An 11,873-nucleotide genomic window follows, 5' to 3' on the forward strand; every position below is an offset into this window, starting at 1 on the left:
AAGCAGTACAGTGAAGTGCAAAGAAAATTCAATAGAATACAATGGTGCTGTAATGTTTCATTTTGGGCACTGGGTGGCACCCACACAATGACATACTAGACAGAAGAATTTTAAAACTCATGAAGAAGATATCATGATGTCATTGTGTACTATATTGCAAAAAAATGCAATGCTTTCATCACACTGCATCAATTGACGTGTTGCTCTTTCTCGCATTGGCCACCAGAGGGCATTTTACTGTTAATTTAGACATCCCAACTCCTTAGTTCATCAATACAGCACTAATATTAGGTGTTCTTCGGAAAGGGGTTGTTTCACGTCACTGTTTCCAGGTACTAAATGGTGCAATCTATAATAGCCAACCGCTTCACAAAATCAGCCATTTCCTCTCTTTGAGGAACTCTGTTTCCTCCTTGACAATTAAAAATAAAACTAGCTAGCTAGCTAACTCTTGAACAACAACATATTTTTTTAACAATGTAAAGGAGCTCATTCGATTCTACTTACTACAAAGTCGAAGTACTTCTACCTCCTCCGTTGCTGTGGAACTCACATGCATTCACCCTTTCCTCGCCCTCACAACTAAATAGTTAAATTCCGATCCAGCAGATACTCACCCCTGCCAGGAATGTCCCACAAGGCTTGAGTGGAAAGAGAACGTGGCTGTAATAAGATCATTCATCTGAATCGATATGGAGTCTTGATTAAAATGTGAGGACAACACAATGTGGGACGAAGCCGGAGTGCCTGGAGGGAACCCACACAGCCTCGGGGAGAACATGCAAACTCCACACAGAAAGGCTAGAGCGAGCCAGAATTGAATTTGGGATTCTGAACTCTGAGGCGGGCGTGCTAACCACTCTTCCACCGAGCCGCCTGCAATCATATTTCGCTATTACTTTTAAAAAAAAATTCCCCCCATGATCGCCCAGCTGTGACTCACATAAAGTTGTACCTTGAACTTTGCCCTTTTAAACGATTGGAAATGCTTTTGAATCTTTCTAGTCACCTCAGAGAAAAAAAAAAAAAACCTGCCTTCCTGTGTAGAGTCTGTATGCTCTCCCCGTGCCTTCGTGGGTTTTCTCCGAGTACTCCAGTTTTCTCCCGCATTCCCCAAAACATGCAGGGTAGCCATACTGGACACTCCAAATTGCCCAGGGTGTACCCCGCCTACTGCCCAAAGACAGCTGGGTTAAGCTCCAGCAAGCCTGCTACCCTTTTGAGAAAATGGACAAATTCAGGGATCTTGATACATATTGATTTTGAAGAAGAAGAAAAAAGCGAGCCTTGGCCACTAGCAGTATATTGTAAACATATTATTTTATGTTGTTTTGATGGTAAAATACAAAGAAGCCTGGCATTATTAAGCTATGGTAATATTGCTGGGTTTATTTGTTTAGTAAAAAGAATCTGTGAGTATTGATTCATGCTCTGGCTTTATTATTTGCCATGAACATTAAAAGATCAGATGCAATATAAGAATTACTGTGTCATAGTGATGTATAAGATTATTTAGTGTTAAGATTGGGAACTCTTATAAATCAAAATTAGGTTGTTTGATTTAAAATAAATGAAATGTTATATTTAGTTTTATACTAAGGTGGGAGTAGCTATTTGACCTGTTTTCTACTCACAAGAAATTAGTTTCACTTATTCTGGCATTTTTTTATCTGCAGTAAATATGTCTTGTTTATTTATGGCTGTGACAATTGTGATAGGCAGAAGAATTAAAGTCCGTTCCACTAGATGGCAGAAAATACAAGTAAGCTCTGTATCCAACTGTTGCCATTTATACAGTAACAGAACACTGTAATATCTTTTTGTGTTCTACTAAACAGGCCCAGACTTTACAGTAAAAACCGATGAGCTCATTTACACTATCATGCAGTACCTTTTGATATTTGCATTTGGTAGTGTGCTGTGTGATTTATCTGTTGAGTTGAATGAGTACATTTTTGAGGACAACCTGATGTTTATTGCATTTTTTTTTTTTCCTTTCAGATTTCGGGGGCTGGTCATGGTGTCCGGGGTGAAGGTGTGGGACCCCCTCCACGTGGGCCTTATTCACTCTCGTCTGAGTGAGCGACACCTGGCTTCTGGGTTAACACCTCCCTGCGCCCTCCTACATCGTGTCGCCAAGGGCGCCACTTGCCGCCAGACTCAGCGCCAGACCCCTTTGTCTTCCCCTCCATTGACCCTAGTAACCACAGAACCCTTTCAGCTGCCCGCCGACTCAAACCGGGCCACAACAGACTCTCGAGGGGAACCCCGTCAGCCGGAGATGAAAGGGAAAAGGCACAGCGGCCGAGGAGATGCGATGATGGAGGACAGGCTGGAAAGCATGGCCGACGGACCTAAAAATGCAAAAATCACCCTAAGCTTCCCAGTTAGCGCCGGGCCCCTCCCGGCCTCGCTGACGTCATCCAGCTATTGTCGTAACAGCGCGTCATCCTCTTCCCCGCACAGACGCCGGCCTTCTTCTAAAAGCTCTGACGAGGGGTCTCTATGGAAACTGGACTCCACCATGGACGTAAAGCACAGACCTTTTAAGCCCCCGAGGCACGACAGTTCTCCGTCCTCCTCACCCTCCTCCTCCTCATCCCCAATGACTGTTCACGCACTTATCAGGAAGGATATCAAATCCCCGCCTCCGCTCAAGTGCTCCAAACTCTCTCCGGAGACAACGTTTCACAAGTCAACGCCCGGCTCTTCCAACTCCTCTTTAGCGGGCTCGTACAGCGCGGACGGATGGGACGAGAGACTCAAGTTGCCCAACGGCACAGCTTCGCCCTCACAAACGGCCCAGATCCTCTTCAGCCTGGGCGCCTCGGCCTATCAGAGAGGAGGCGGGGACGGAGAGAGGAAGGAGAAAATAACAGGACGGCCAGCTGGGAAGCTGGGAAGCCCTCACGGACCCAGCCTCCACCCGCCTACGCTCCATCTCCCGCCCCCCCTGCCGCCGCCCCCTCCCCCCCCATCCGAGGGGCTCACCGCACCGCCCCACTCCTCCTCCTACTCCCCCACCGAAAGCGTCAAGCCCGAGCTGATTTGCGGGGTGTGCCACCGGCTCTTCAGCTCAGCCTCTTCACTCACTGTCCACATGCGGCTGCACCGTGGAAGCCGCGCCCTCAGCTGCCGCTTCTGCGGCAAAGTCTTCATCCACAGCAAGAGACTGCAATCTCACGAGGCCTCCTGCAGAGTGCCGGGCCTGCCCTCCCGCCTGGGCCCGTCTCTCGCCGTGCAGCCAAAGGAGGAGCCGCTGGAGGAGGGCGAGGTGCGAGTGGAGGAAGGGGAAGCGGACGCGCGCAGGCCTAGGCCGGAAAAAAAAGCAGCTAGCCTGCTGGCACGTATCCAAGGCGATGATGATGCGGCAGCCACGGAGCTCCTGGCAAGTGATGAGAGCCATTTTGTGAAGGTGGTGGATGGCAACGTCATTTACTTCTGCTCTGTGTGCGAACGCTCTTACATGACGCTGTCCAGCCTTAAGCGTCACTCCAACGTGCACTCGTGGCGACGCAGGTACCCGTGTCATTACTGCGACAAGGTCTTCGCCCTGGCCGAGTACCGGACCAAACACGAGGTGTGGCACACGGGGGAGCGGCGCTACCAGTGTATTTTCTGCTGGGATGCCTTCGCAACGTACTACAATCTCAAAACTCACCAGAAGACCATTCACGGCATCAATCCCAGTCTCATCTCCAGTGAAAAGACGGCCAATGGCGGCTATAAGCAGAAGGCAAACGCCCTCAAGCTCTACCGCCTCCTCCCCATGCGCTCGCAGAAAAGACCGTACAAGACTTACAGCGACACTTTACATAATGGCCTGCTGATGTCACCGGCTGAAGCCCCTCCCCTCTCTCTGCCTGGCCTGGGCTGTGCTTTGGGACCTGGAGAGCTACAGAGTTTCATCAGCGGGGCCCATCCTCAGAGCGTCAAGCCTGACCCTGACGGGTTTTCCGACGACGTACCACCTACGGACCGCGACCATCCCGTTTCACCCCCCTTCCCCCAAAGAGACTCGCCTCATCCTAAAAAACATGACATCGAGGCCCACGAGATAGAGCCGGTTCGAGGCGGCTCTAAAATGTCCAGTAGCAGCAAAACCAAAGGTCACAAACCTGCGAGAGGCACAGACTCAACATGCACGCCCTCTGTGATCACATACGGGCACACAAAACCATCGGTCATAGTTCACGGAACCGCTGTGTCATCCTCCGTCATCGTGCACAGCAATCAGGTCTCGGCTGCAAGTGAACAAAACAACCCCCCTGAAATCAACGTCAGTCAGACCGCCCACAAGGGCGGCGCGAGGTCGTTAAAGAGACAGCGGGATGGCGCGGACGGCCACAGAAAGAGGTCCCGAGACAGCTCAGGTCCGAGACAGGATACGGAGACGGACGGTTCATGTTTCAAGTCCAAAAAGTCCCACGGCAAGAACGACCTGTCTAAGTCAAAGCTGCCGCTGCCATCCGGGGGCTCAGTGGTCAAAGAGACAGGCCCGCTGTGCCAGATCACTGTACGTATTGGGGAGGAGGCCATAGTCAAGCGCAGTATCTCTGAGACAGACCTCAGGAGAGACAAAAGCCGCTCTCCTCCCAAAAGCAAAAAAGGCGAGGCGTCTTCTGTCAAGACCGCCCATCAACACAAACATCACATCCACAGGCGAGCTAGCCAGGGGCAGGAGGACGATACTGGAGGAGAAAGCAAGGAGGAAGCGGGGGAAAACACGGGCAACTCCTCTGACGAGTTCAGGGAGTACAATTTCCGTCAAAAGGTGCGGGAGCAGGAGAGCGACCACGACATGGAGGACAATCTGTGGCGACCTTACTACTCCTACAAGCCCAAGAAAAAAGCCCAGGCACATCTGCAGAGGTTCAAAAGCTGGCAGCGAAAGCTCAAGATTAAGCGTGCCCTACGGCTGAAAAGGAGAGCTGAAAAGCTGAAAAAGCGTGGGAATAAAGAGTTGGGAAAATCACAAGATGAGGACGAGGGTGGAAAGCCGTCAGGAGCTGACAAGGGAGGATGTGAAAGAGAAGAGAAACAAGATAAGGAGGGCTGTCATGAGGTCTCCGCTCCTTCCCCGCCATCCCCAAAGCATCCCTTGGTGACCACCGTTCCTCCTTCCGGACTCAAAAGACGACCTTGGACCAACGGCAATGCGGCAGAGTGTGCAACGTGTGGCTGCTGGTTCTCCAGCTCCAGCAAGCGGGATCAGCATGAACTGAGTCATCTACTGGAGTTCATGTGCCTCCTCTGTCGAGCCACGTTCCCCTCGAGGGACAAGTTGGAAGACCACCAGAGGATCCAGCACCCCAAGCCGGCTGACACATCCTCAGCCCCACCTAAAGTGGCGCTCGGCGAGCATCCTGATGCACTCAAACCTGAACGCAAGAACGAAAAGGAGGATCAAGTCAACTTGAGTAATTCCAGCCCGGCTCGCCCGGGTAGGAGAGCGTTGTCACGGCACACCTGCCCACAGTGTCACAAAGTGTGCAAGACATCCTCTGCGCTCAACCGCCACGTCCGGCGTCACGAGTTCAGCTCTTCTCCAGAAAGAGAAAAGAACGAAGACGTTGCACAGCCCCAAACGACAGCCGCGAGCCAAGAGTCGGCCCCTGAGAAAGGCCAAGTTGTCTCGGTCATCAGCTATTTGACAGCAGAGCCTCCTAAAACTGCCGAGCCTTCATCTATACCGGATCACCACGGTGAACCAACAACCCAACATCAGCAAGCAGAAACAGGCGCTGAGCCTGTGGCGGGAGAGCGCACATACCCGGAACCCGAGAAGAAGCCCAGCCCAAAGTTGAGCGAGAGCCCGGTCAACGTGGCGCCTGCAAAAGCTCAGCTTACCCCGGCCACGCCCCCCAATCTCCAGAGTGTTCTGGTCCTGAACAAGCCTGAATGTTTGGACTATCGTACCCCAGGCAAACGGAGTCTAGACAAAATAGCGAGTCCCGTGCTGAGCGTGGCAGCCCCGAGCACCTCCGCTAACGTGCCCATGATGCCACAGACCAGAATAACCACTGCTGCTCCGCCTGTTTCCGTGGCGACCGTTAACAGCTCCGATCGGGGAGTCGTGACACGAGATGGGGTCATAATGGACAGGGAGAGGCAAGCTCGGAGTGCTGTGTTTGTACACACAAGCTACAAGGAACCCCCCCTGGTCCAGGATCGCAGAGTCCAGTCTCTGTCCCGCAGCCCCTCTCCCAATGAAGCACAAGATCTCACCATGTCCTCCATACTAGCTCGAGAGAGGGAGATGGAGAGGCAAAGACTCCAAAAGAGGGAGCTCGAGAAACCGGGAGAAAGGGGGCGGGACAAAGATCGAGGAAAAGACATGGAGAGGGTCCAGCACATGAGTCGACATGATCAGACCCAAGTGGACCAAACGGTTCTGTTAGTTCCCAAAGAGGAGCCTTTGAGTCCAGTCCCGTCCCCCAAGCACCTCCCCGCTCAGACCACTACAAATGGGCCCCTGTCACACAGACACACTCCAAAGTCACCCTGCCGCCCCGGACTCTTAGCCGCAGCCAACCAGCAGGTCCAAGAACTGGACCGGCTTACGTTGCCTAGCGGGGGAGACCGCCCCTCCGCCCACGCTCTCCTTCTCCCGCGACCACCAAAACCGAGCGAGCCCGAGCGCCAGGACGCTTCCAGGGATTCCCAGCATGTGGAACCAGCGCCGGTGTGCTTCCCTGTCCAGGATTACCCCCTTCCCTTGATCGTGCCGGACACCTACCAGCCAGCTAAGAAGCAGGAGGACAACCTGCTTATGTCCTCTTACCCTCCCGGAGCTCTTCCCTTCGGCCCTCTGGGAAAGATGATGGTCCCCGGCGGCGCTGACTTGGCCAAGTTGCCCTTCTATCCGGACCCGTACCAGCTCCTCTACGGGTCCCAGCTTCTGGCTTACCCGTACAACATGGCGGCTCTTCCCGTGGCCCTCAACATGATGGCGCCCGGCGCGGATAAGGTGGCGCCCCTGCCCTTCCTGCCGGCCATCTTCAACTACACCGCCGGTGCCGGGCCTTATATGGGGACGGCGCCGCACCCGCTAGTGGCCAACCCAAACTTCTACGGCAGTGGCAAGAAGCAACGCGACGGCAGCAGCAACAAACCTTAGGACGCCAAAAGGATTCTATTACGAAGAGAACAGGACCAGGGAGGGAACGGGTATCATCACCCTTTCCCTCCCATTTTTGTTCTCTTCTGTTTTGCCGTAGTGTGTCGTAGTTCTAGAATTTGATTCTATTATCTCGAATATACAAATAAGAACTGCGTACAGGGTGTGTTTCTGTTGCCTCTTTGAAGCCGTAGCCCATGGAAGCATGAGAGCGAAGCGACCCGTAGCCAGTTTTTTTGCCCTACTTCCAAAACGTTAGGCACAGTCGGTGAAATTTCCGTACCAGAATCACCACAACCTTCACGTGAGCTTCGAACGGCGAAATCTCACCCTCAAGCCCGCTCGACGTTTTGCCAGTAGTGAATTTTAATAGTACGGGCACGAATCTCCGCAGATGTGCCGCGGTGCAACGCGCTTGTATTGAGGACAGTTTGTAGGTAGCGCGCGTGCTGTGACTAATGGGATATGTGCATGAGCAGCTCGGGCCAGCACACGGCATTCCTCCTCTAGCCGCTGTGAGCGCCGCCGGCATGTGGGATCGCGCGTATAGAAGGGATACGTCGTCCGGCAAAGTGTACGACAAGTCGTCTGGACACGCCACGTTGACTGTGTGGCCAGACGACACCGTAGGATGTGTATAGCATAGTTTATACCTTTATGTGCACAAAAATAGTCAAGTAGAGGTCACTTAAAAGGGGGCACCTGTAGCTGCTTTGGATATGTAGCTGGTCACTGGGTTAAGAAATGCAGGCTGGTAACTATTGCACTTCCCTTCTTCATCTCATTTCCTTTACACATGAGAAGAAACAAAATGCCACCTTATCCCCCACGACTTCCCCGTGCAAACCCCCACCCTTTGTGGATGGAAAAAAAATAATGGATTCAGGGTATTGAGTTACGTATTTCTTGGTAAGAAGAAATGAGGTTGAGCTCAACAGCCAAAGCGATGCCTGGACACGCCCCCACGTCGTTACGTTCTCTCTTGTATGTTCAACGATGTTGCCGGTTACGCCCCCCCCCCCCCCCCCCTTTGCGACGTTGGCTTTGAGGGGGGCGGGGGGCCTAAACCTATAAATATGAATGTAAATTTTAGTCATGCGGTCAATGAAGTACAGGTGCATTATGGTAGACGATGAAAATCTTTTTCAGCAATTATACTTCATATCCAGCTCAAGGTCCATTTTGTATTATGCTCTTTGTCATCGCTAGAAAAACTATTTTGTTGACTGGTGAAACGACTGTGACGTTTTTTTCCACTGTTGCTATTCTGCGTACGAGTGGAACGTGTTAAGAGTGAACAAACTGAATTAGTTGACATATCCGCACTACTTGTGACCCGATTTACATGTTTTCCAAGATACAAGCTAGCTTTTGTAGATCCGGCAAAAACGTCGTGATTTTCATTTGCAGATTTTTTGTTTTGCTTTTGTTTTACTCAAATACCGTATTTTCCGTGCCATAAGGTGCCAATAACCGTCTTTAATTTCCTAAAAAAACAAAAACAGTACGCCCTACAGTTTGGTGCAGCTTTTTTGGGCACTAAGGCCTAAAATTTGTACAAATCCTATTGTGCCCCCCCTCAATAAATAAACCAATCAAATAACATTACGTATTATATACAGTACATACTCTGGGAGCGATAAATCATTAATTCAGTGCTTCTTAATTTTGTTTCGCAAAGCACCCCCTAGAAAAGAGAAAAGGCCAAACATAAATTTGATTTTTGTCAATAAGAATTATATAAGTAAACAGTATCCTTTTTATTGACATTGATACAAGGAAAAGGCATTATAAAAAACTTTTAACAACTGTTAACTATTTTTTTTACAGCATTTATACTGTTAAAAGGTTTGTCCAAACCAGTGGTGTCAAACATACAGCCCGCAGGCCGGTTCCGGCCCGCAAATGGGTTTAATCCGGCCCTGGCGATGATTTTGTAAAGTATAAAAATGAGCTGAATTTTTCAAAAAATGAAAAACTTGAGCTGTTTAATGATATTAGTAATGTTCATGTTTATGATTAATAGTCATGTTGTGCTTTCACTATTTTGGACATTGATAAAGAAAATACTCATAAATTTAAGTTTTTTTTTTTTAAAGTTATATAAATATATACATTTTATGTATAAAGTTTATATATGGTTTCATTGTTGCGGTCCACTCGGGAATAGATTTTCTTCCATGAGGGCCGCAAGCTAAAATGAGTTAGACACCCCCGGTCGAAAAAAAATGCAACAAATTGCCTGAAAAAAAAGATGCCAATCCTTATTTTATCTCAATTAAACTTCACATGGCAAAGACAAATCCTTTTTCTTGGGGTCTTGGCATCGCCTCGCACGCCCCCCGCCTCACTATAGAAGACAATATGCGGCTTTTAATATGATTTATTCAATGATTGGGTTAAGTATGCAAAATATCCCCATAATCGAGGCTGCACCATATGTTGTTGAAACTACGGTACACACGGCAGGACTAGATGAAGATAATAACATTCAAACATATCCTCCTCCCAAAAGTGGAACCATTTTATTTTCATCGTTTTGCCAGCAGAAACGCGATTGCTGTATGGTGGCAGTGTTTGTAAAATAACATAATAAAGGTATATATTCTTTATCTTCTGCGAAGATTGACTCATACTACTAGCAGCACACAGTCAACTAGTGCACAAATTTGCTTGACTCGTAACATGTAGTTGTCCTACTAGTGAGGCCAAAGAGCTTACTAGGATCTTGCACTGGATATAAAGAATATTGACTAATTGCTCAAATGGATTTTTATCACACACGGTTTCAGTTTTTTGTTTTTGTTTTTTTTGTTCTGTTTGTTTCACACAAATAACCTATTACGGAACAATATAACAGTCTGGTATGCATATAAACAGTAGTCCTAGCAACACGTCAGTAAACTTGGGTTCTACGAAAGCATGAGCGCCACTTGCTTCCTAACCGTTTCTACGCTCGGCAAATCTTGACACTGTGCGCACAGCTTTTTTATTTCGTCGCCGTTTGTTTCTCGCACCCTTTTCGTTCGCGTCTCAATTTTCCATATCCGTCTTTTTTTTTTCTTTTTTTTTTTTTTCAGGGGTGAGAGGTTGAGGAAAAAACCAAAAGCCACAAGCATATCCCTTGGCACTCAAAAAACAGGCCACTTAACCTTTTTTTTTTTTTTTTTTTAATTTCTGTGTCAGAAATGGAAACAAAAAAAAAAGAATAAAAAAAAAGAAAAAAAAAACAAAAAGCCTTGTTGTCCGACGCAATATTCCAATCCATTCCTGTAGATGTGTTTTTGGACCATCGTTTCTTATGTCATACAGACCAAAAGCATGCAAATTTGACTCGTATCGTAGTGACTGGACTGGAATCTGGTGGTGTTATACAACTGTCTACTGTACGTTTTCGTTGAATTGAATGTGCCTCTGCTTTGATATTTAAATAATTATCTATAGTTAAGATGTGGATCTGCCAGATTTCCGATGTTAAGGTGCCTTGTTACGGCATAAGAAATTAGATTTGTAAATGAACGTTTTTGTTTTTTTCCTTCCTTTTAGATATTTGGAGATAGATCTCATGGCTTTGTCCGCTATGAAGCTGTTCCTAGATGTAGGGGTGTGGCTAAACTTTTTTTTTTTTTTTTTTCGTATCGTGTATCATGTCTAGGATAATACTGTGCCATAGAGAGCCCTCGAAATATGTTGGTTATTTTTTTGGAAAGATGAAAAAAAAAATATGTTTTTATGTTGCCTGAGGACTTTTGTCTTTAGATTTGATACAAAGGCTCGTAGCCTCAGCTCTCCCAAAGTCTGTAGTGTCCTTTTCCGATAACTCTTCTCTTGACTCCCCCCCCCCCCCTCCCCCTCCCGCCCGCCCTCGCCTCCCCCTTCTGTCTCTTTGCTGCAATCAAACAAAATAAAGTATTAACCTGATGACCCAATGAAACAAAGTCAAATGATTGTTTTTTTTTGTTTTTTTAATTGGACCACAAATGCAAATGTTTCAATGTGTAGTTGGTAATATTAGGCTTTTATTCGTTTATTTATCTGTTAAAACTAGAGTATTTGCTAATTGAATTGCTGTATGTAAGAAATTGATTAAAATAGTTTTAAATAAACCGACATAAATAGTCATAAAAACGATTTTTTGTTAAACATATTGTGGAAAAACAATATTACAATAAAGAATGTTACATTTATTCATTTGACAAATGTAAAACAATATGTGTTTTATGTAGTGTAATAATAAAGATAATTTATTGGACATTAGGCTTTATGTATACAGTATATTTAACAGAATTTCATCAAAAAATGGCTACATTTATTCACAGAAAAAAGTATCCAACTTTAAGTGTACATTTTTGAGCATTTGTTATGTGGTTGGTGTGTGAAATTTAAAAAAATCTAATCAGTTTTTTAGACATTTGAATTTAAAAATGAGCTGTATGTATACAAAAAACATGTTTAAAAAATTACTTTCACATTTTAAAATAGATTTTATTCAATAGGTAAAAAGTGTGAACTTATCAAAGTGTTTTTACATTTAACTTATTAAATTGTTAACAGTTTGTGTTGTAAAAAATGTATATAAATGTTCAACATTTTTATTTTACTAAATATTTGTTTAATTTTGTGTAAATGTTTTTATTGACCAATCTTACATGTACCTTTTATTTGTTTTTACATGGAAAATGTGAAAGACAACATTTTTAGTTACTTGAATTTTATTTATAAAAATGTCAACAACTATAAAAAAAAATCATTA

At 46.6% G+C, this 11,873-nt stretch overlaps 1 protein-coding gene across 5 annotated transcripts in view; it reads left to right on the top strand.

Moving 5' to 3' along the window:
* zbtb4 (zinc finger and BTB domain containing 4) overlaps window positions 1-11,058 on the top strand; it is a 36,205-nt gene extending 25,147 nt beyond the window's left edge. For all 5 annotated transcript variants that reach the window (XM_088409057.1, XM_088409066.1, XM_088409082.1 and 2 more), the window contains one exon: window positions 2,002-11,058. In XM_088409057.1, coding sequence (XP_088265183.1) covers window positions 2,018-7,120 — 5,103 coding nt within the window. In that variant the 5' untranslated portion in view covers window positions 2,002-2,017 and the 3' untranslated portion in view covers window positions 7,121-11,058. The remainder of the gene's footprint in view (window positions 1-2,001) is intronic.
* Window positions 11,059-11,873: the final 815 nt, after the last annotated feature.

This window comes from Hippichthys cyanospilos, chromosome 1 (assembly GCF_059441005.1).
Source record: "Hippichthys cyanospilos isolate Australia breed blue-spotted pipefish chromosome 1, RoL_Hcya_1.0, whole genome shotgun sequence".
Classification (NCBI taxonomy): Eukaryota; Metazoa; Chordata; class Actinopteri; order Syngnathiformes; family Syngnathidae; genus Hippichthys; species Hippichthys cyanospilos.